General features: G+C 38.2%; 1 protein-coding gene across 50 annotated transcripts in view; it reads right to left on the bottom strand.

Annotated features, from left to right (window-relative positions):
• Positions 1-25,659, bottom strand: part of EMSY (EMSY transcriptional repressor, BRCA2 interacting) — a 104,775-nt gene extending 79,116 nt beyond the window's left edge. For 10 of the 50 annotated variants that reach the window (XM_015115228.3, XM_015115231.3, XM_077963866.1 and 7 more), the window contains exons 1-8: positions 25,544-25,659; positions 23,781-23,889; positions 17,461-17,560; positions 15,719-15,793; positions 14,271-14,312; positions 10,706-10,881; positions 8,973-9,125; positions 5,337-5,596 (exon numbers count right to left, since the gene is read on the bottom strand). In XM_015115228.3, coding sequence (XP_014970714.1) covers positions 5,337-5,596; positions 8,973-9,125; positions 10,706-10,881; positions 14,271-14,312; positions 15,719-15,793; positions 17,461-17,560; positions 23,781-23,850 — 876 coding nt within the window. In that variant the 5' untranslated portion in view covers positions 23,851-23,889; positions 25,544-25,659. The remainder of the gene's footprint in view (positions 1-5,336; positions 5,597-8,972; positions 9,126-10,705; positions 10,882-14,270; positions 14,313-15,718; positions 15,794-17,460; positions 17,561-23,780; positions 23,890-25,543) is intronic. The other 40 variants (XM_015115230.3, XM_077963869.1, XM_077963908.1 and 37 more) reach the window with 8 other exon arrangements.
• Between the last annotated feature and the right edge of the window lie 235 nt (positions 25,660-25,894).

Raw genomic sequence — 25,894 nt, 5'->3', positions numbered from 1 at the left:
CCATTAGAGTAGCAATGGCAATTAGGGTTCACTTTTGCCAGTTCTGAACTAATTGTAGTAGCCTCCTGGAGTACAATGCTTATAAGAACTCTGAGGCACAGATAAGAATTCACCAACGCTTAGCAGGAAAGTATGCCACAGTTAATTAGCAATGTCTGTCATGGGCAAGGGCAAGGGAAGCATTCACACTTGTACCAAATATTTGCAATTTCAGAATTAGAGTATACATGTAGGCTTTAACATTAAGACAAAACTTCAGCAAAATGAATCTACAGTCTTTAAGAGCATATTTTAGGTTACAGATACAAATGATAAAATCTATTTTGAGATTTCAGTCTGCAAGATGATTTCTGATCTGAAAAGAAGTTATCCTTCATTAGAGATCCACCTTGGAGGAAACCTACTTGCACTTTAAAGTTACTCATTACAATAGGGGGAAGTATAGGGGTTTAAAACCAAGTGAACCAAACAGTGTTTATTCAGGCCATAATTCAAATTACTGACCTTCTAGCACTCACAAAAACTCCTTAAGAGTGCTGGGACTTGCACCCTAAGGACAAAATGAAAAATATCAATCAAGCACATGAAGGCATAAAGCTAAATTCCGCTGCTTTGATATATAAGTGCTGCATCAATGTTATATTTAAAATGAAGGCACCACATTAACACAGGTGGAAATGTGTCTACCCTGAAAATATATTACCTATTTGAATTTGAATAAAGTCCACAAATTCATAAATAATTATACTTAATATAAAAATCACTTCACCTACAATAATTCCTAAGTTGCCTTATACAGGATTTGTGACAAATCCAAGGTGAATGCAATAATGGTGACAGCCTTGGATAGATTTCAGAAAAATCCAATTACCCAAGCAAGAGGAAAACATAAAACTCCAAGAACATTTATTAGTCCTACCCATATCGGCTTGTCCATAAAATGATAAAAGTAATGGCATTGAGTACACATGAAGTAAAAGAGTACAGTTTTACATCTGGAACATAGTAGGTGCTCAATAAATATTTGTGGAATGAATGAGTCTTATTTTTAATTTAATTTGTTTTAAACATTTGTTTTTTTTACCACAGTAAGACAAATCTAAGGTTCTGAACCTGAACTCTCATGGTATGGCTCATATATAACTTGGGAGATAAATAAGCCCTCTTATAAATATCACAAGTCTGAAAACCTCAACTATCCATTCTCAACTGAAAATTCAGAAGAAAAAAAATAAAAATAAATATATGGTAAAGTCAATGAACTTAAATAAAGTTCACAAACTTCACTGAGCCCTCATCTACTACACGTATCTTTAGCTTAGTCTAACAAAGAAGACTGAAAAGTTAATAGTATTAGGTGACATTTACTGCGCATTCACTGTATGTACTATGTTAAGTATTTTTCTTTTTTTTTTTTTTCTTTTTTTGAGATGGAGTTTCACTCCTGTTTCCCAGGCTGGAGTGCGATGACATGATCTCGTCTTACTGCAACCTCTGTCTCCCGGGTTAAAGCAATTCTCCTGCCTCAGCCTCCCGAGTAGCTGGGATTACAGGCATGCGCCCCCATGCCCAGCTAATTTTGTATTTTTAGTAGGAACGGAGTTTCTCCATGTTGATCAGGCTGGTCTTGAACTCCCACCCTCAGGTGATCCGTCTGCCTCGGCCTCCCAAAGTGCTAGGATTACAGGTGTGAGCCACCACACCTAGCCTATGATCATCTTTATTTTATAAAGAAACAGGCTCAAGGGCAGTTGCTAAGCCAGTATTGGAACCAGATACATCTATTCGTTCATTAATTAATTTACTCATTCAACAAACATTAATTAGCACTTACTACATGCCAGGTACTATTCTAAATACTAGGAAATAAATTGAAGAATAAGACAAAGTCTCTACCCTTAGCAGCTTATAGTCCCTGGGAGAAATAGAAGATAAACAACTTTGCAATATAATATCAACTAGTTATAAGTATAATGAATAACAATAAAACAGAGTACGGGAACATAAGGATATGGATGGGAGGTAGGTAGTCTTTTAGCTATTGCTTTGCTTTACTATTTCTCAAATACCAAATTAAAAGGGTAGACAAGAAGCGGGGAAGAGAGAAGAATTACTGAGAAAATAAGATCCAGCAACAAAGGCAGTAAAAACATTTAAGTAAGCAGACTTAAAAATTCAGGGTAGAGCAGAATGATGCCACCTAATACAGGGCCAGCTTAGAAAGCAATAACTATAATAGCATATAAAAAGTGACATTCAGAAAGATTGTCTTGGAGTCATCAAATAAAAATGTAAAAATTATCTTCAGTATAAAACTTAAGAAGTCATCAAAAATAGTTAATTTCTATATATGAAGGGATATGCTTCAATGAAGTGATGAATTCATTTATTTGGAACAGCTATTAATCAACAGTGTAAATAAACAAAACTCTATATTACATAAAATACCTGCAAGGGAAGGAACCAACAATTGTTGAATACATACCTTATGTTGCTCTTTAAATATCCAATCTCATTTAATCCTTGCAATAACGTCCTAAGATGACATCATTCTCATCTCATAAATGAGTGAACAGATTTAGAAAGACTAATTTATTTAGGTCATACTAGAAGAGCTAGGGTTCCAACCCAGGACTCCTGACTCTAAACGTTTTTGTTTGATTCTAATACCATACCATAATCCCTCATCTTCAGACTGAAAATAGAATTACATCCCACAGATCAGCTCATTATCATTTCTAGTTACTAAGAAAATAATGATAATTTTTAATATATTATATAATGACATCTTTGCAGGAAACTCGAGGAGGTTCTTTAAGGGGAAGTTATCACAGGAATAAAGATTCAAAGGTTGAAAGACCACACAATTTACTGAAACTCCTTCCCCAAAATCCCTCTAAAATAGCATAAAGGGATTGTTTTTTAAAAAGGGAAAAGGCACATAAACCTGTAAGGTCAAAACAAAAAGGAGACAACAGCTATAAAGTTTGGAAACTGGAAAGCAGACAAATAGGAATGGATTAAGCATATCCAAGAAAGTAAAAACCTAACGTAGTAAACAACAAAAAAAAATAAGGCAACCTGCATTTGTGAGCCCCAGAAAGACTCAGGAATTGAGAACACCAGATACTTCTTAAGTGGGGATAAACGTGCAACTAAAGAGAGGAAAATTAGTTGAAAATCTATTTAAGAACCATTTAGATCCCTAGTTATTCTCTCCTATCCTAAGGAAGGCTAAGAATTTAGTGTCATGCGGGAGACTGACAAAGAAATCTAATGACATCAGGCACATCTGAGAGGCCAGGTACTATGCTAAAAACAGAGGAGTTAAGTGAAGTATATATATCATGAATGGTGAGCCCACCCAGCCCTTTCCCTCCATTTAACCCCCAAACAAAACACTGCCACCCAGGCTTATATTACTCAAGGTAGGAAACTGGGATATTTCTGAGCAATCTACCAGTCCAAACAAAAGCCCTAAAGACAGTGACAAATGGTGGAGGTAAAGGGGTAGTGGATGTTCCTGAACAAAATAAAATAGTCCAGTTGGGTCAATTTACAATGAAAGTCACCAGTCAGCATGTCCCACCCATACATACAGAGCTTTCTGTCACCTTTTTAGTGCCTATTTTCATTCGTAAGCAGACAGCCAGACACTTAAGAAAACTAAATAAAAGGGATCAAAACAAATAGATAAAAGGAACTTACAGAGAGAACATGAGAGAAGAAAACATTTAAAAAATTGTCATGAATCTCATTAGGTAAGAGAATACAATGCTTCTATGAAAGAGCAGGACGCTTTTTTTTTTAAAGGAACTTTCAGAGAAAAAGAGTTACTAGAAATTTAAAGTATGAGAGCAAAAATGAAAAATTATATAAATGTAGTGAAAAATAAAATTAAACGATAAAGAAAATAAAAATACTGAGCATTTACTACGTGCAAGGCTCTATTTTTCATATATTGTTTCATGTATTTACACCCAGAAGTCCTATAAAATAATTACATTGTTTTCTCTGTTTTACAGATGAGAAAACTCAGGTAGAGAGTTTAGTTTTCCCACAGTCACATAGCTACTAAGTGGCAAAAGCTGGGATCTGAATCCAGGAAGTCCAATTCCAAAATATAGGCTTTTAACCATTATATGAGAATAGGAAAACAATGCAAACAAATGGAAAATGGAAACGAGAAAGATAAATGGATCAATGTAGTCAGTTCAATAGGCAAGTAACAGGTGATCCAAAAAGAGAAAACAGAGACAAACCAAATAAATAACTCAAGAAATGTATCAGAATTGAAGGACATAAATATTCAGAATAAAAGGGCCCGCTGAGCATACAACCTAATGGATGAAATAAAGACCCACACCAAGGAACATTACCTTGAAATTTCAGAATTCCGAAAGTTATTGAAAGTTTGTAAAGAGAAAAACAGGATCTGAAATTAGAATGGCACTGGACTTCCCAAAATCAATAATGGAAGCTGGAAGCCAACAGAGCAACAACACCTTCAAAAATTGACAGGGAAAATGACCTCCAACCTAGAATACTTTTCCTAGTTAAACCATAAAAAAAGTGGGAAGGTAGAATAAAGAAATTTGCAGTCTACCATGCAAGGCCCCCCAAAATTTACTTTCCATCCACCCATACACCAGGTAGCTACTGGAGGATATGCTCTAGCAAAATGAGCAATGAAACTAATAAAGAAGATCAGAATGATGGTTAAGGAGAGAACCCGGAAACATAGGTGTGCAACAAGCCTAGAGAGCCATTATGGTCCATCCAGATCAGTGTGGGAAGACAGAGGGGTCTAATAACATGAAACTGACAAAATACTAAAGACTTCAACATATTTAGAGAAGAATTTAAGAATGAATTAATAATAGCATACAAAGAATTTAAAAAGAAGATAACAAAAGTTATTCACTTAATTATATCCTTCCTTTCTTCTATAAAACACCTGACAACTTTACTACTTTGGCAAATTAAAATCTGAGTTCCTACAGGGAAGGTCATACAAATAAAGGTTAAAATTATTTTTCTATTTAAATTTTTTTCCAAATAGGATTACAATGATAAAATAGAGCACAATTCTTAGAAGAGATCGGCTAGCTGTGTCATATTAGGCAAGTCATTTAACATCGCAAAGCCTCATCTGCAAAAGTGAAATAATAATACCTATCCCAAAGCCTTATCTGGAGAATTAAACAAAGTAAAAGATGTGAACATCCCCAGCATAATGCCAAGCACATAGTAAGCACTCAGTGCATGTTTATTAAATCTGAATCATACTGTCTGAAAGAAACAATTGGCAGGCAGAGACTCCCTCCACCACATACCTTCTGTGTTGTTGTGTTTGTTGTCTGTGTTGACGGTTTAGTGAAGGTTATTTTCACAGGAGACATGTGGGGTGGTAAGGAGTTGGCAATGCTCTGCATGATGTTGCTCATCTTGGGACTACCACTCACAGGCACAGTGATCGTCTTTGAGACTGGAACAACGGCCTTTGGAACTTCCTTTAGAACAACAGGAGAGGAGCTGGAAGAGTTTGTTCGCCTTCGTTTTCTGGGTTTTTCATCTTCATCTGAACAGCTTACACCTGAAGGGCAACGACAATACTGCTATATGTATACCAAACTAATCTTGCATTTTACACTTTATTTTTAAAATCTTTATATCGTCCTTGACCTCTCTCCGTCTTAAGCCATTAGCCAATAAGTTCTATCAATCCTCCCTCAGAAAAGTGGTCTCTGAATGCCTTCCCTCCTTTTCTTTAAGACAAAGTCTCACTCTGTCACCCAGGCTGGAGTGCAGTAGCGTGATCTCAGCTCACTGCAACCTCTGCTTCCCATGTACAAGCGATTCTCCTGCCTCAGCCTTCCAAGTAGCTGGGATTACATGCACCCGCCACCATGGTCAGCTAATTTTTATATTTTCAGTAGAGACAGGGTTTCACCATGTTGGCCCAGGCTGGTCTTGAACTCCTGACTTCAGGTGATCCGCCCTCCTCAGCCTCCCAAAGTGCTGAGATTACAGGTGTGAGCCACCATACCTGGCCTTCCCTCCTTTCTTTAAACCTATGGCCACGTCAGGCCTTCTTATCTCCTGCCTGTATCTTGGCAACAATCACCTAAAAGATGTCCATGCTTCCAGTCTGTCCACTTCTATCTACCCTCAATCCTACGACTAGCTACAAAATTTCACATCTAATCATTCCTATGCACTGCCTAAAATCCTTTAGTAGTTTTTATCTCCCTACAAGATGAGGCACAAAATCATTACCATATCATTCAAGACTCCATATCTTTCCAAGAACACAATACCTGTTACATCCAACCCCATGTAACCCTATAATCTTGGGATTCTGAACTGCTCACCATTCCCCAAAGCCACCTTAACCACATTCTATCCAACTCTGAGTATCCATATACTATTGTTCCTTGGGGAATACCACCTACCATCAATGACCTCTTCTTCATTCTGCAATCATCATCCTACAAGCCATCTCCTTAGTGAAGCTTTCCTTTATTCCTCTAAGCAAAGCTAATCCACCTCTCCCCTAAGCAGTACCACTTACCAGATGGCAATGTGATTGTCTACATATCTCCTATTAGTAAGGGGCTCCCAGAGGGTAATGACTAAGTCTTATTGGTTTGTTTTCCCAGTATAGTGCCTTGCACATACAAAGTTAGGCAAATAAATGATTATATCCCAAACTAATGTTGTTGGTATGACTTCTGAGCATAAAGCAATAATCTTCCAGTTACTTAAAACTACATATTATGTGAAATAGTTTCTTCATGTTTGAGATGCACTTTCAGTATTTTACTTATTTATTTATTTAAGAGATGGAGTCTCACACTGTTGCCCAGGCTGGAATGCAATGATGTGATCTCAGCTCACCACAACCTCCGTCTCCCAGATTCAAGTGATTCTCCAGCCTCAGCCTCCCAAGTAGCTGGGATTACAGGCACCCGCCACCACACCTGGCTAATTCTTTTGTATTTTTAGTAGAGATGAGGTTTCACCATGTTTGCAAGACTGGTCTCAAACTCCTGACCTCAGGTGATCCGCTCGCCCTGGCCTCCCAAATTGCTGGGATTATAGGCACGAGCCACCATGCCTGGCCTAGTATTTTCTTTTCTTTTCTTTTATTATTATTTTTTTAAGATGGAGGCTCGTTCTGTTGCGCAGCCTAGAGTATATGGCACAATCTCAGCTCACTCACTGCAACCTCTGCCTCCCAGGTTCAAGCGATTCTCCTGCCTCAGCCTCCCAAATAGCTGGGATTACAGGTGCCTGCCACCACACCCGACTAGTTTCTGTATTTTTAGTAGAGACAGAGTTTCACCATGTTGGCCAGGTTGGTCTCGAATGCCTGACCTCAAGTGATCCACCCACCTCAGCCTCCCAAAGTGCTGGGATTACAGGCGTGAGCCACTGCGCCCGGCTCCAACCTAGTGCTTTAAAAATGACCAAAAAGTAGGTCTCTACAGTTATTTTAAAAGACCACCTTGGCTAAATCCGCAGAAATCAGATATAAATTTAATTATAGTCCTAGATTCTGCATTTTTTCTTTAGGAACTAAAGCCTCAACTGTTTTTTTAGACTTTTTAAAAATCAAATGAGAAACATAAAACATAGCAACTTAACATAGGAAATATCTGCAGAGCAGACATAAACAATTATGTAGCACGACTCCTGAAATTAGTAATAAAATATAACCCTTACCTCTTCAATTTTTTAACTCTTAAACAGGGCCGACAAAGACCTAGAATAATTCCTGCCTAAAACAGCAAACTTTACCTCTAAGTTACAAAGAAATCAAGTTTATAACTATATTGAGAAAAGTGAAAATCAAATATTAATGACCTCCAGTTGATAGGAAAAACAAAGCAAAAAATAAAAAATTTAAAAAGATTCTGGCTTCCTCAGTTTCTGTCTCTCACTTCCTCTCCTACCATGGGATCTCTCTGCATACACCTGCTCTCTTTCCACTTTCTGCCATGAGTTGAAGCAGCATAAGATCCTCACCCAAACTTGGACTTTCCAACCAGCAGAGTAGTGAGCCAAATCAACCACTTTTCTTTTTTTCGAGACAGAGTCTTGCTCTGTCACCCAGGCTGCGGTGCAGTGCTCACTGCAACCTCTGCCTCCCAGGTTCAAGTGATTTTCCTGTCTCCGCCTCCCGAGTAGCTCGGCCTACAGGCATGTGTCACCATGGCTGGCTTTTTTTTTTTTTAGTAGACAGGGTTTCACCAGGTTGGCCAGGCTGGTCTTGAACTCCTGACCTCTGATGATTTGCCCGCCTTGGCCTCCCAAAGTGCTAGGACTATAGGCGTGAGCCACTGTGCCTGGCCCCTTTTCTTTACAAATTAAAAATAAATAAATATAAAGCAACATTGTCATAACCGAAATTAAAAACAAAAAAATGAAAAAAAAAAACGAGCACGACACCAAACTGCTTCATAGGGTAGAATCAAGGAATTAAAAACTAAAAACGAAAGAAACTTCAAAAATTACAGGCAATTAGAAATAAAGATAGGTTCTCTAAAATGTTTCACTGAATCTAACAGTTGGATAATACATTCCGTAAAATAATCTAAGAAAATACTACAAAGATTAAAATTATAGGAGAAATATTGAATAAATCACATAAGCACATGCCTTCAGTTTCTATTCACAACATTTCTATTTCATGACAATCAAAAAGTGAATTCTTAAGGATAGCACAGTTCAAAGGCAGATTACCCACAGGGAACAAAAGTGAAGTCACTTCTCAAACCCCAGAACTGATTAAAAAAGCAATATATACCTAGTCATATGTAAAGAAAGGAATTATTTAAAATCTTCAAAAACTAACCCTGCTAACAGCTAGTGGACCAATGATTTAATCCAGGAAGGCAGGTCTAATCAGAGCCTAGACTGCAGCATTTAGCCAAGACGGCCCTGATAACACTGAGAATATCACTTACTTTTGACATAAACAGTACTTCCACTTGGCAAGACAACTACATTGGAGGCAGGACTGGCAGGTCTTGGAGACTTAACCGTTGCTATGCTGCCACTTGGAACAGGGGTAGAGGTTGGGGTTGACGTGGTACTTGTGTAGGAATAGCAAACCACTACTGAAGGAACGATAAAAAAGTTTGCTGTTAACTTTCACCAAAACTGTCCAGGCATACAAAAAAAGTATTTTTATTGCAGGCCAATTTTAACATTTTCATGTGATCAGAAGTCAGAGGCCAGTACTAGGTATTAGGTCCACAGATTAAAAGGCATTAATAACCTTTCCTGAAAATTATCACTTAAATAGATTTTTCCCAAGTATTTAACAGCTTGTCAACAGGTGGCATTGCTGATGGAGAAAAACGCAGTTACAAAGAAATAAAGTTAAAATTATACTAAGAAAAATGAAAATAATTTTCACTCATGGCAGGAGTTGGACAACAGGCACTTACTTGTATTCCCTTTTAATACTAATAGCAGCACCGATGACATGGGTGGATAATTTTTCCCTAACCTTAGCAATTTCCAACGTGGCCACTAAGGAAGAATCAAGGTAACATTCTTTTCTACAAATCAACTCACTAGTCATTGCCATCCAAGCAGCACAACAACTCAACTAAAATAATGACAACATCATATTTCAACCTATCATTCAATGAAGGGATACAGCTAACCAACAGTAAGAATAGGTTATAGGCATCATTTATTGAGTACCACACACTAAATCCTTTCCATACATCTTCACTAATTCTCACAATATCGCATTCTCATTTTAAAGATGAGGAACCCAAGGCTCACAGAAGCTCAAATTTGCTGGAGGTCATACAGCTAGGAAATGACAAATTAAGATTCAAACATGGATTTGACTAGTGGAAACTCTATATTCTTTCCACTCTACCTGAGGGTCGGTAGATGGAGGAACTCAATGGAGGCCAAGTTTATACACTGTCTTCCTCCAAATATACCTTTTGTCACCCTAAAACAGAGCCTGTCATGCATAAAAAAGAGTGTCTTACTCTGTTCCATGGCCATTGCTAGGCAAGCAAAGACAATTCCCCAGAGTAACCTGACAAATGCATTGTTTTTAGGGTCATTGTCATGCAACATCAAACTAAACTACTTGAGTCAATCCAAATATGTTCTGTCAAATTTAATATTACTCTTGGTGGTCTCTAGAGAATTGGAGGATTTTTAAAGCATGTGTCAATTACTAGATAAATAATGATAAGAAAGCCCTTCTGCCAGGGAATGGATTCAGCACATTCATTAACCAGAACAAAGAAGTAGCATATATCACTGACTCCAGAAAATGAAAACGGAGCTTTATTTTCTAAAGCTATCAGTTCAGAATCATTTTTTAGCAGCTAAATGACTTCTGTTACCTTATTTATTTTCTAATGTCATCCATTAAGGTCTTCTATTCATTTTTAACAAGACACACTGATATCAAAAATCCATTCCGAGGTTTCTGCAATTTTGATGATTAACATAATTCACACCTTCGACAAAAGGGAGACTTAAATTTTGTCTAAGACTAAAAATCTGGCAGTCTAATTTCAGAATTAGAGTTTCCTACTATGTTTCATAACCTTTAAACACTTGAATATAAGTAGATGAAAAATAAGACAACTTTTCTTGAAATTGTATTGCAGATTCTAAGAAAAAGTACTCTCTAACACAGGCATATTTTTCTACTCACCTTCCTTGCTTCCTGTTTCTGCAGGCACTGGAAGAGATGCGTTGTGCTGGATAGCTGCATTAGCAACAGCATTAGCTGTTACAGTAAAGGCGGTTTGGGGAACGAGCCGGGGCATCAGTGGTACCAATCGACGACCTTCAATGGACCATTCTGAAGAGCTATTAGGTCCAGACATACTAAACAAAAAAGAAAGCGCTGCTACAAGGGTTTTCAATCACTAAAAACAAATCAAACATATATGCTCAAATATATATAACTTTTTAAATTATAAAAAGTGCCCTGAGGGAATAGGAGAGGCTTTATTTTAAGCAAGCAAGATCAAAATTATGAATAATTACAATTCAAGGAATGTCACACACTTAGGTTCTTACACAGTTTATTCTATAATCTGAATCTTATCATGAACATAAATGAAACTACAAAAAATCTTCCTATGCCTTCTAAATAAATATTGGCTTTGGTTTCATTAACTTAAATCTGCTATCACTAATGAAAACTAGTATTTCAACTAATATTTAGAACTTAATTTTATAATTAACACCAAGAAAGTAATAAGCACTTATAATTTTAAAAGTTAGATTTTCCTTAATTAAGGATGGAATTCACTGAACCTTTTGAAAATTATCTAACTGCCTGCATGGCCAGAGGTTCTAAGGCTTTCAAACAAGGGAAATTGAGGCAGTAAACGAGGGAGCCTAAGTAGAAAAGAATGGAAGAGTACTGTATATATAACCATATGTGTCACTGACAATGTATTGTTATTATCCTTCTTGTTAAAAATAGACTAGATCTAAGGACACTAGAAGAAACGCGCCATTATTTTTATGTATTTATACCACTCTTCACTCTAAGAAGGAATTAAGACAATTGAACTCTCTCTCTAAGCAAACACCACTCTCAGTTTATCTACCCTAAATTCCTTGAACAAATTTCATCCCAAGAATTCAACCAGAGGTTGGAATAGCAAAAGGTAGTTGTATCATTTCTCTTAAATTGGCTCCATGAAAGACCCTGACTAATGATTAGTGCTGAAGTTTAAAATTCACTCAGAAATAATCAATCTCTTCACTAAATCAGAAATATTTCTGCATTTGAAACCATAGGTTCTTCAAACTAACTTAGAGTTTAAGACTCTGTATGTCCACGCATTCTCAGATTTAGATAAGAGTATAAAAGCCCTTGTGAGTGGGCAGTGGAATAATGATAATGATAATAATGATGATAGTTATCATTAAGCACTTATGTCAAGGATTGTTCTAAACATATTACATGTATTAACTCTTCAATCCTATGAATTTGGTAGTATTATTACCTTCATTTTACAGATGAGGAAACTGAGTCAGAGACATCAAATAACTTGCCTAAGGTCACACAACTAATAAATGTATCCTTCGACCAGCATAATCATACTACTGAAATTATTTGACAGATAAGTCGAAAGTATAAAATTTTTCAAATAGGTTTTGCCTTTGATGTATACCAACTGGATACTGCTGTTGAATTACTACCAACTTTCATTGAATGGAATAAATCACTTTTACAATTTAAGGATTTAAGTTCAGTTCAGAAAGGAATTTCTAAGAGCTGATGAATCCAGTTGGCTTACTGTGGAAAATGTGTAAATTCCCTTATGGTTTAACACAGTCCTACCTAAGACAAAAGAAAGGGGAATTCCTAAAACTTCAGTAACACTCACAAATTTTTTATTATATAATCCCCAAGTTGATGCTAGTTTTGAAACAAAGAATGGTACAAACAAGAAAGAGACACAAAAGCTAATTGTTAGAGGAAAAAATTCTAAAAGCTATTCAGCATATTCTTGGCTTACTTTTATTTTGCTATCAGTTTATTAGAATATCACAATAAGCTTGCTTGGTGAGAGTTTACCACACAAATTAAGTGACATCTACACTTACCTGGTGTATTGTTTAAGTGGTGGCAGAAATTATGGAAGATTAATAATTTGAAGCACATGAACGTATGCTACTGAAAAGACAAAACTTGCAGTGCAAAAGACACCACTGCAACTTTTAGAAAGATCTATAAATCTTCCAAATTTCTACTCATGCAAACATGCTCAAACTTTGAGTGAAAAATTAAGTATCATGTTAGAATTAGATCAGAAATTCCTATTTGCTTAGTAATGAAGATATAAGTGTAAATATGCATTAGTTACACAAGTTATCTAAACTAGATTTTATAGACTAAACATCTTCCTGGAGGGCTTCACTGAGATACCTTAGTGTGAGTATAAGAATGTCTCTCTATTTATACTAAGTATGACAGGGGAAACCTTGCCCCAGTCCCTTTTCTGAGAAATCTAAGATTATACTAATGAAACTACCTTGGCCCACATATCCTTTGGTGTACAAGGCACCAGTAAGAAATCCTCATCCTCACACAGAAACTGATGCAGTATCCTGTGAATGTTTGAGTGATGGGGAAAGGATTAAGAGAGCAGAAATTCCAGATAGCCACTTTCTCCTCAATCTAGAGACAACATGGGCAAGAGTGGTCCAATTAAAAAATCCGAAGCTCCTTGACATCCAAGGCGTTAATACTGTAACATTCTGACGTAATTAAAAACTGAATTAAGAGTATCAAACTACTTAATAAGTGGCCTGGTGCCAATCAATAAACACGTGTTATGTTTCAAGCCACAAGAAAGGCTTTTCTTTGATCCCAGATATGCCACTCCTTTTGTTTCCCCCTCCTTTGTGCTCAATCTTCTCAGCTTTCTCATCACCTTTCAACCACATTCCTTCTGACCTAAACTCCTATTTTGAGTGGGGGGAGGGGAGGGGAGGAGAAAGAGAATGCAGTCAGTTCAGATGCATTCCTTTAGTTGTTTTTCTAGGCTTGGAGTATGAAGCCCTCCTATAGATAATATTTGGAACTAGGCTCTGTTGCTACTTCTGAGGGGAAGAGGGCAGAGGAGACGAAAAGAATGAGAGATCTATTCCTTCCTCATCAATCCCCACTCACTGACCCCTTGAGCTCAACAAGTAAATAAAAACATCTGATCCAACTAAAACAATAATATATTAAAACAAGAATATAGAAAAACCTAAGAAGCTCAAAATTATACACTGAAGTAAACTCTTTCCAAAAAAATAAAATTTATGTATTAAAGAAATCAAAAAGGAGAGAAAAAAGAGGAAACACAGGCAGATAAAAGCCAACTCTCAATTATCCATGCTAATGGAGAGAGGAGGGAAAGGGAGAGGTCAAACAGATTAAAGAAACTCAAATATTATCCAAAAATATTTTGGCAAATACTTGTAAATTCTTCCACCAAACCTTTTCCAGGACAACTAACAAGTAGTAAAATGACTAATTAAAATTTTCACCTCCTCTCCCTTCCCACCCTCTGACTAGAAGTACTCCCAAGCAGCAAAATGGCTAAAGGGTGGGCAGTATTAGGAGGGGGAGGAGGGGAAGAGAAGGAAAGCAAGGGGCATGGTTAATTCATAAATGGAAATAATGTGCCCCTGAATAATTGAGAGCTTCAATTTGGAAATAAATACAAGAAAAAGCCTGAAATAATAATAACCTATTTGCATACCTGTAACTTGGTCTTTCACCCAAATATAAGGATAAATTCATTCTTTAAAGGGGAAAAAAGGAAAAGGAGACTAAATAAATGTTATCCTTTAAGTATGAAACTGATGCATCAACTTACAACTAGTTGCCCCACAATACCATTCCAATGCTTCTACAATACTAATTTGTTTCTAAGTGCCTCTGAATGCAAGCTAAGGTTTACTACTTTATTCTCTAGCACATACATTTCCTATTACCAGTTCTCAAATTAGAATCTAGGCTCAGTTACCATTACTTCTAGAACACCCCAAGTCAAAATCTTACAGCAAATTAAAGAAGGAACACATTAATTAATATTTGAGTGTTTCAACCATGTTAGCCTAGCAACTAGATTACTAAATGTCTCTAATGGAAAATTCCCAAATTTCTACAGCGCTATACCTACCACTGAAGAATCTCAAATTTCTATAGAATCTCTATACCTACCACTGAAGAATCTCAAAATTCCAGAATAAACAGCTCAACCTTCAAACTATGCTGTTGAAAAGGCAGCACCCCATTTTATGTTAAGTAAAATGAGGGACAGTGAAGCACAAGATGAAGCTCTTGGGGGTCAATTCAAATATTGCCAATTCGTTTAAATACAATGTTTAAGTTCTCACATTATAGAAATGCACTGAATTTTTCCCTTTAGTTTCATTTAACATTAAAATATAAAAATAAAAAATAAATGAATTATACTATAACATTTTATGAAATGTTTTATCATCTTGTATAAACATTTAAAGGCTAATTTCTGATCCTTTGTATTCTATAGGAGGCACTGTCTCCATACGTACTCAATTACGGCTTGATCCCTGCCCTCAATCCTCTACCACCCTCCACCCCTCCTCTTAAATAGTTATAATGATCAGAAAACAATTTGGTAAGAATCTTTAATCATTTTATTTTTTTTTTGGCTTTTTAAAAATAAATTAAGAGATGTTATATTCATATTTCTTAAAGACAGAACACAAATTTCACATTTTTTTCTGAATCTCAAAATACATGAAATAATGAGTCAGATATCAAAAAAGTTACAACGCCTGTTTATAAGGTAATAACATATCAAATACCATTACAAAGAACCTCTAAAGGGCTTTTAATTTTAAGGGACACAATATTTTGTTATTGAACTTGGTCTCAAGTAAATGAATCATCCGCTAAATTATGGTGATTTTTAGTTGGACAGAGATTACATTGTAACAGGATTTGACCTGAGTACTTAAAGCTTGCCTAACCAAATGCAAAAAAAATAACCAACTGAATAAACAGTTAATATCACTTTTACTGCTATGATCAGGATCCCTGAGTATAGAGATATTGTTACTTAAAAGACTCAGGAATCTGCTACACAATAGGAAGACTGTTTCAAAACTGTGTTACACTATGTCATAAAAAAAATCAGGGATGGTATGACTAATGGCTTACTTATGTGCAATTGTTGTTAACCGTTCATCGTTTACTGCTCTCCGAACTTCAGCACGGTGGCGTTCTGTTGAGATGCTATGAAGAAAAATAGCCATTATAGAACTCTGCCAAGCAGGCAGCTCTTTTCTATACTTTCATTAATGTTTTTTTGTTTTTTTTTTTTTTTTTGAGACGGAGTCTCGCTGTGTCGCCCAGGCTGGAGTGCAGTGGCCGGATCTCAGCTCACTGCAAGCTCTGCCTCCCGGGTTTTTACGCCATTCTCCTGCCTCAGCCTCCCGAGTAGCCGGGACTACAGGCGCCCGCCACCTCGCCCGGCTAGTTTTTTGTATTTTTTAGTAGAGACGGGGTTTCACCGTGTTAGCCAGGATGGTCTCGAACTCCTGACCTCGTGATCCGCCCGTCTCGGCCTCCCAAAGTGCTGGGATTACAGGCTTGAGCCACCGCGCCCGGCCTCATTAATGTTTAAGTCAACATTTCTGGGGGAAGAAGGGAGACAAGATTGCTTTGTGAAAAGATACAGACAGGAGTATCTTCAAACGCTTTAACATCTTAGAAAAGGATTCATACTAATTATGTGTAACTGCAGAAATAATTAGTTGCAAATTACAAATCATAGGAAGACAAATTCAGCCTGATATCAAGGTATTACTTCCAAATTTCAGAAATGTCAGACCATGGATAAGATTAGCAGAGCTTCCTGCTATTTAAACATGCAAACAGACGCTGAATGGCTTCCTAATTGTGACTGCTGAGAAGAGGATTTTGTCACTTACAAGAAAGTTTTCTAAGGTCTTTTCTAAAGCTTAAGAGTCTATAATTTAACGTTTAATGAATATAATAGACAAATGAGAGTGGCAAGATAATCTGTTTCCTGTGGCTATATGCTATACAACTTAACACCAGGGTAATATTTCTTTATTACTCAATACTTTAGCTGCATATCTTCTACATTACATTATGTTACCAATGGTAAAATGTGCTTATATTAATCCTGATTAAACACATGTAAAGTTAATAATAGGAAACAACTTTTTAAAAGGTTACATCCATTCCATTCATAAATACTCAATAAAATGAATACCGCTCTTCAAATTGTATTCCATACTACTTAAGCTATATCTCTAACATGGACCAAAACATTTAAGAGGCTAGAAAACAGAATTTATGAGAAATATAAACAACAAAGAAATACAACTTGTTAACTATGAAAACAATAAAACTGAGAATTTGGTTTAATAACATCCCTATATTAATATTAAGTAACAGGAAGAGCCTCTTCCATATTTTCACTTTAAAAACACTATGTTTAAGGCAATGACCACATAATCACTACCCATTTATGTAAATTAAGGCATTTTCCTCACATCACCTCTTCCCTCCAGCAAATGCCACTCTAGATCATCATATCCAGTTACTGCTCTTCTTTCTTTCACCTATGTCAAAAGCACCTCCCTTTCCCAGGTGGGCCAAAAGTAAGAAAACCCGCCTTCAACTCTTTCTGAAGAGTTTGCACACTCTTCATTCTGGATTATATTCATTCTGGATTACACAATAAATGGTAAGTTATATAATTTTCTGTAACAGAGCACACAACTGGGATGGAGTCTCTTACCACCAACAATTTGAACACCTCTGTTCTTCAACTTAATTTGACAGTTACTTAATTTGAGAGTGATAAGTAATAAAATCCCTCAAAATGAAATTTCTAGAGTCACGTCTCACAAACGTTTATGATAATTTACCTGAGAACTTTTGATAGTTCTCCAAGAAGATCTTTCTTTTCCTTGGTGAGATCCCCCTGTGCCCGAAGTGCACTGATAACTCCAGCATATGCCTCCAATTCTAGAAGAAGAAAATTATTTGATCAAGATAGGCCTTTAATATTTTAATACTGTGGCTATGTATAGTGAAACTTCAGAGAAAAAAACTAAAAATAATCAAATACAAATACTGTTTTAAGTTCCTTTCAAAAATTTTATCTAATAACATTAAAATGTGATTTTCTAATTTTACATCATTTTGTTTTTCATTGCCTCACAGAAGTCATGTATATAAAATGTTTAGGCAGAAAAATCTAACAGTAGATATTTTGTTTCACACACTGTCACTGAAAAACATATAGCACAAATGATACCAACAACTGGGAATAGGCACCAAGTGATGTAATAAGGCTAAGAAGTTTTCAGCATTACTAAAAGGGATCTTCATTAATCAACTCTTAAAATAATTCCTCAGGCTTGCCTAAGAATTCAAACTATATTCTACCTCCCTCCTGTGTAGTTGAAAGTACTGTAAATACTATGCAATGGAAAAAATATTGGAACAAAATATTCTGGCTCCAGCACTGCCACTTATTAGTTGCGTGACACTCAGTAAGTCTTTTCTCATCTCTAAACCTGTTTCCTTACCTAGAAGGGACTTTGTAGGTCCCCTCCAGAAGTAAGATCCTCTGCATCTATAAAAACTATCATCAAAATGACTAATTGGGAAACATAAACACGAAATGCTCTTACAGCAACTAGGACATAATATACTGAATCCTAATACCAGACATCTTCATTTCACTCTTTCCACAGAAATAACCATTAAGAAATAAAACTGTCAAGCTGGGAGCAGTGGCTCATGCCTGTAATCCCAGTACTTTGGGAAGCTGAGGCAGGTGGATCACCTGAGGTCGGGCGTTTGAGACCAGACTGACCAACATGGAGAAACTCCATCTCTACTAAAAATACAAACTTAGCTGTGGTGGCAGGTGCCTGTCATTCTGGCTACTTGGGAAGCTGAGACAGGAGAATCGCTTGAACCCAGGAGGCAGAGGTGGCGCCACTGCACTCCAGCCTGGGTGACAGAGAGAGAGTTCGTCTCAAAAAAAAAAAAAAAGAAAGAAAACTGTCAGTCTCCAGGACTGGTTAAAATATAAAATCAAAAGTCCCCAATGGCCTCCAATAAACTATACACGCCTCTCAATGTCGCCCTTGCATACTACCCTTGTGTAGTACCCTCCCACATTGACTCTAGTCTTGGCATATTACTTGCTTTGGCCAAGGGAACAACAGCAAACATGATGCAAACAGAAGCTTGCTAAGTACTTGCATACAAGGCCTTGCCCTTCAGGAACTTTGAGATCACCAAGCTGTGAAGACGCCCAGAATGAGAAGGCAAATGAAGAGAGAGGCCAGCTACCTCAGCCTAGTCCCCATATAAGCTACCACTGAATACCTGAAAGAACTCAGACAAGGCCAGCAACCCACAGAATGGCAAGAAATAATAAAACAGTTGTTGTTTTAAACCGTTAACTATGAAACAGATATATCTGAGCAAACCAGAATGGTGGGAAATAAATGTCCAAACCAGAGTTGTTTTCATAGTCAAGTTATCATGAGTATTTGTTATTTGCAAATACCTCACACACAAGAGAAACTCAAAAAACGTGAGCCCACAGACTAAGTACTACACCAAAAATAAACTAATAGTCTCATTCAGTTGATATTATTCACAGTTCTGTCAAAAATAAGCTTTATATAGAAGACTGGGCTGGGCTGCCTACCTTAAATATTTTTACATAAAATAGAAATGTCTGGCCAGGGCCAAGCATGGTGGCTCACACCTGTAATCCCAGCACTTTTGGGAGGCCCAGGTGGGCAGACCGCTTGAGTCCAAGAGTTCAAGACCAGTCTGGGAAACATGGCAAAACCCTGGCTGTACAAAAAAAATACAAAAAATTAGCTGGGTGTGGTGGTGCACACCTGTAGTCCCAGCTACTTAGGAGGCTGACATGGGAGGATCACTTGAGCCCAGGAAGTCAAGGATACAGTGAGCTGTGATCATGCCATTGCACTCCAGCCTGGGTAACTGAGCAAGATCCTGATTCAAAAAACAAAATAAAGCAAAACAAAAATCTGGCCAGGCACCATGGCTCACATCTGTAATCCCAGCTCTTCAGGAGGTCGAGGTAGGAGGACTGTTTGAGCTCTGGAGTTCAAGACCAGCCTGGGCAACATGGCAAGACCCCATCCCTACAAAAAAATTAAAAATTAGCTGGGGTGGTAGTGCACACCTATGGTCCCAGCTACTCAGGAGGCTGAGGTAGGAGGATCACTTGAGCCTGGGAGGTTGAGGATGTGGTGAGCCATGTTCACGCCACTGTACTTCAGTCTGCGTGACACAGTAAGACCCTGTCTCAGAAAAAAAAAAAAAAAAAAAAAAAAAGGAATGTCTGGTCCAACCAAATGACCCTAAGTTTAAACATCCTGCATGTTCAACCTGTGTTGGATACTATGTAGACATTTCAATGTGGCGGTCACTCTTGAAGGACAAAGCTCTGCTGCTCAGAGTAGTGAAGGAAATACTTAGTTTCAGGAAACATATTTCAGCTTTTATCAGACTCAGAATAGAGTCCAGAAAAAGCACTAGGGATAACCAAGAATGCAGTATACTCTAAATGTTTATGCCCTCCCCAATTTATGAAATTAGTATTGAGTCCTATTATATATACCAAATGGTGTGCTAATCCTGCCCTCAGGGAGTTAACTCTAGAATAGAGAGCTACAGTGAAACAAGTCATCAGGCAATTATGATACAGTTTACATACAATGGTAAAAGTACAGAGGAGAAATACATCATCTAGTGTAGAAGCAGAAGCTTTAATCAGAAAGAGAATTGTGCTCCAGGCAGGCAGGGTAAAAAAAAAAAAAAAAAAAAAAAAGCAAATGTACAAAAGAAATAGAGTAAAAGAACAGACAATGTTTCACATTATTCCAGTAACTTCCAGTAACAGTAACTATGTTTGAGAGTTTTACACTAAGGGCAGTAAAAATATGTCTGTATTTGGATAGTCACTAGCTCAAACCAAACTACTAACTGAACATTACTGCTACAAGGTACCATGGAGAATATTTCTAGGAACAAAACAAAATCCCTATCCTTAAGGTGACTAAAATCCAACAAGGCACCTAAGAAATATATCCAAATAACTACTTTAAAGATTTTAGTTCACACATGTAAGAGAACAGAGAACGGTAAAAATGGAAAAGTAGTTTGTGGTCAGACTGAGAAAAGCCTCTATTTCCAGTCTAAAATGTTTTTATTTGATGGGACTCAGTAATTGATTGATTGTGGGAAGTAACAGCAGAAGGAAGTCAGATTCTGCAGCTTGCAAAATGTTTAGGAGAACAGCAATGCCGTAAAAAGAAATGAAGAGGTCAAAGTGAGGGAACAGTTTGAGAAAAATGAAAAAGAAGTTCACACTTGTGACTTGTGGAATTTATGATGATCAAGACAGTACTTCAGAAAAAATAAAATTAACTAAAGAAATACGACAATATTTCTGACATTTCAAGTCTCATTTCAAGTCTAAGAAGTCATGTACAAAAATCAAGAGATGGCAACCTCACATACACAAAACTGGGACTCTGAACACAGTTACCACAGATATAGGATCCACATCACTTCCTCCTCTTCACAAGAAATTCACTCATTGTAAAGAACCCTATTAGCTTCCCAACCTCCTTCACATTTATTGATGTCCATTTTGATGGGTATCCTTAGATCCTTACATACCTCAAATTTAGCTGAATTTCTGTAATTATTTTTCATGCCATTCTATTGCAAACACAAAAGTAGAATAAAATAATAAATACATATGAACATTCCAAAAACGAAAGATTTGCCAAACCATTTATATAAAGCCCTCAATTTGGTCCATTAAATCAGCCATTCAAATACACTATAGTCCATAAAGTCCCATGTTGGAGCTACAGCTCAGGAATGATCACAAAAATAGGCAAGGGGAGAGGCAAGACAGAGAGAAGGAAGCATTTATCTAGCACTGACACATTCAGTATATATAAAGAAATTCTCTATCCCAATTTCTTTATATGTATGTAAAATCTAAGTATTTAACATCTTATATTAAAATGATTTATAACTATTTTTTAAAGGATACAGCTAATTTTTAAAAACCGTATGTACCTTTTCTAAACTTTGGACCTAGAGTTAGCATTTGCAGACGATTAAAAGGTTTCATTGTTATGATAATAAGCCAACGGGTGGGGAGGAAGTCTTTGGCTAATCACTATCAAAGCTCACCCCCCAAAGTGAGGGGTCAGTGAAGATTATATTACCATACAAGATGACTGTTTTCTTTTGTATAGAAGCAGTTCTGCAGCAACATTACCCACACAGCTCTGACTAAAATTAGGAATAAATTTAGACTTAAAGGTTACCATATTTAAACATAACCTCTCAATTCAAACTCCCCCAAACCCAGAAACCCCAATCTAATCTACTGTCTTTGTGATATGTTCTGCAATTTCAGCTATTAAATAAATATGAATCCAACTTTATAATCAGCAACTAACAAGTTATATTAATTGTATGTAAGTGTGTAGAAAACTATCTTCAGATTAGCACTAAAAGTTTGGATATAAGGTTAAAAAAAAAAAAAGATTGACATCCCCACACCCTCTCCAAAAACAACTCTTAGACTTGCTTTAAAAGATGCTGTTGGCCGGGCGCGGTGGCTCAAGCCTGTAATCCCAGCACTTTGGGAGGCCGAGACTGGTGGATCACGAGGTCAGGAGATCAAGACTATCCTCGCTAACACGGTGAAACCCCGTCTCTACTAAAAAATACAAAAAATTAGCCGGGCGAGGTGGCAGGAGCCTGTAGTCCCAGCTACTCGGGAGGCTGAGGCAGGAGAATGGCGTAAACCCGGGAGGCGGAGCTTGCAGTGAGCTGAGATCCGGCCACTGCACTTCAGCCTGGACTACAAAGCGAGACTCCGTCTCAAAAAAAAAAAAAAAAAAAAAAGACGCTGTTAAAAAGTGATTTGAAATCCTCACAGTGGCCTTGGGTGGAATAAAAGGACAGACAGGGCCAGAGCCGCTATGATTCTATCTGATTTACAAAGAAAAATTCCCAACAAAGATTTACTATGATGGGCCCTTTTTGTATACTGTTAACACACGTAACAAACTAATGAGGCAGACAGTGTTATCCTTTTTTTTTTTTTAAACAAAAATATCAACAAATTTAGGAAGAATAAATAACTTGTCCTTGGTCACATGGGTCATTCGTAATAATACCAAGACCCTAGGTCTGTCTAAATTCAAGACCTATACTTTTCCTTTAAAATCACAGCTATCTGAACAATGCATATCCACTGCCAAAACATTTAATCTCTTTTTCAAATTATTTTTTCAATTATTTCATTTATTGTGCTAGCCAGAAACTACAGTGGTATATAAGACAAGGTCCTCACAGTCTAAGGCAGCATTTCTCAACCAAAGATCCTCATTTGAACCACAGAACACAAAATGATTTGAGTAATAACACTTTTTCTCAATTTTCCCAAGGAAAGCAACAATTAATAGCATTCTAGATGCACAGGACGAAGTTAGTTCTTTACATACAATGGATACCTTAGCATTAGGGCTTAATTCTTTCCCTCAATACTGGTTAAGAAAGGCTGCTGTAGGTGAAAAGAAGCACTAAATAATAAATTACAAGCATAAAATGTTTTATTATTGATAGTAAAATATAATTTGAAAAAGTGAGCATAGCTTACATCAATTTAGAATTCAGAAATAGTATATAATTGACACATACAATCATGAAGGTTAAGAGTATGTTAAAGTGAGACTGAAAGCATATTCCCTGGTTCAAATACTGACTGGATGTCTATCACCATCACCTTGGCTTCTAAGCTTCATCTGTAAAATGGAGACAAAACAAACAAACAAAAAACACCTACCTTTCAGGCTTTCAAACGACCAAGTTAATTCTTAAAATATTTAAATTAGATGTTGTATAAAAAAGACTCAGAATAGCCAAGTAGCCCTCAATAAATCTTAGCTACTAGTATTATTACAATTCACACACCTACTATTTACAAAGCACTATGTTAGGCACTGAGGGAAACAACAATGAGTAAGATGGGAACTGTATCTCCAAAGAATTTCTGATGTAGCGTGAGATATGACATCCATGCCAACAGCCATGACCCAGGCAGAAAGGGAAAAGTATCATAGAGAGGTAAAAAAACAAACAATGAACGTCATACCCAATTTTCGAAGAATCCTTTTGCATTCATCCCTGCTGAGATCCAAAAGGGTTGGCCACACAACAGGCATTGCTGCTTCTGTTTGGTAGCCCCAAAGAGCTTGTCCTCCCTACCAGAACAAAATTAAAAAAAGTCAAATTACCAAAGTACCAAAGTACATTCAAGGGGCCACTCACCTGGAGATCCAGCCACAGGCTAAGAAGTAAACCAAACAGACATTAATATTTTACAATGCTTTCTCACCACCACACTTTCCAACTTCTGACAAATCAAGAATTAAACCATTTGAACTATCACAGTGGAACGAACACAGGATTTAGAGCCAGACACCTCTAGGTTTCTAGTCCCAACTTTTCAACTTACTGGTTGAGCCTAAGCTTTACACATCTATAAAACAGAGGTAATACCACCCAGTTTGTTATGCGTATTAAAGAACACTATATGTAAAGTTCTTTCATAGTGGCTGGCATTTAATTTAATAAATAGGTGGTACTACCAACCTTGGGCAAGTTGACTCCTGTCAGCTTCCTCACTTATGAATTACATGAGATAAAATTTGTGAAGCTCCTAGCAAGTTAAAGAAACGTACTAAATAACTATCTCCTCAAGTCTTAACAATGGAATATGAATCTTGATCCTGTAGTTATTGAAAACCATTTACCAAAAGTTTAGCTGCCAGGAACTTACTTAGAACTGGGAATTTTCTAGTGTAAAACACAAAACTACACGGCGCTGGGGACTCGCGCAATACCTGCTTAGCACAGAGTACAGCCGCTGTAAAGTATTTGTTAAATGGGTAAGTGAATGGTTGACGCGACTGAGTAAAACGAATGAATGAATGAGCCCACTGTCTAGCCTAGAAGTTAGACACAGAACCGAAATAACTGCTATATCCCGTCCCAGGCGCTGGGGCTGCTAACTCCAACTCTGTGTCCCGAGGTGAGCCCCCCTCCCCCTACTTCCCATAGTCCTCTCAGCTCAGAACCAACCCAAGGCAAGGAGAACTGGACTGCGCGCCCCAGCCGGCAGTATGACATAAAGAAAAGGGGTGGGGAGGAGGAAGAAGGGGCAGAGCCAAAGGAATCCGCTCCCTCCACAAGCCAGTCCCCGCCTCCCGACAGGATCTTGGAGGCGGTCGGAGGCTGCTAGAACCGAGCACCACGTCACGGCATCCCGGCGCGTCCCAGCCAGGGGACCCCACAGCGGGGACGCAACGCATCGGAAACCCGGGCAGTAGTTGCCGAAGCCCGCTCGGGGAATCGGGATCTTGTAGGATCCTTCCCCACTCAAGTGTCAAGGAGGCAAGCCCGCCCCGCCCCCTCTCCAAACACGCACTCCCTCGCAGCACCACAACAAGAGCAGCCCGCCCAGGCTCCTCACCCGGGCCTCTCGGCGCCGGTTCCAATGTCAAGCCCACGACCCAAGCCCCTCGGGGCCAGTAGCTGTTGTCAGGGGTCCCGGCTGGCACCCACGCCTCACTCCCTCCCCAGCGGAGAGGACAACGGAGAGAGAGTAAGCCAGCGGACAGCCAGCCAGACGACCTGGACTCACCGGGAGTCTCCCAGAGCTAGACCCCCGGAGTCCCAGCACCAGGCCTGCCAGAGTCCCCCTGAGTCCACCTCGGGGAGCCCCACGATCCCGTTAGGAAACAACGGAGGATGGGGCTGGGAGCCCCAAGCCGGGCTCCGAATGGTTGGCCCGGCGCTCCTCTACCCTGGCTGGTCTGCCAGCTCTTTCCAGGACCCTGCCAGAGAGTCACCCACCTGCCCGGCCTTTCGGGGCTCATCTAAAAGGCTCCTCCGCCAAGACTAGGGGACACCAGGAATTGGGTTTGTTTGCGGTGCCTCTGAAGGGGCAAGATGGCGACAGATAACAGGGCGCAGGCGCAGCCGCGCGCGGCCAGTCGGGAGGTGTAGTTCGCCTTTCCCGCCTTTCGGAGGACAAACACCAAAAGCCTTCCATTCATCTTGTCCTTTTTTTCCTCCGCGTTATGAAAGAAAAGGACAGACATCGCGGAGGGTGCTGGGAGTTGTGGTCGGAATACAAACTCCAACCTCTTTCGCTTCGGGTTTGCTGTCGTACGCGCAAGGAAGGCCGGGATTGTAGTTCTCTTG

The sequence above is a fragment of the Macaca mulatta genome, chromosome 14, assembly GCF_049350105.2.
Source record: "Macaca mulatta isolate MMU2019108-1 chromosome 14, T2T-MMU8v2.0, whole genome shotgun sequence".
NCBI classification, from domain to species: Eukaryota; Metazoa; Chordata; class Mammalia; order Primates; family Cercopithecidae; genus Macaca; species Macaca mulatta.
This window is presented reverse-complemented; position numbering and strand designations above follow the sequence as displayed.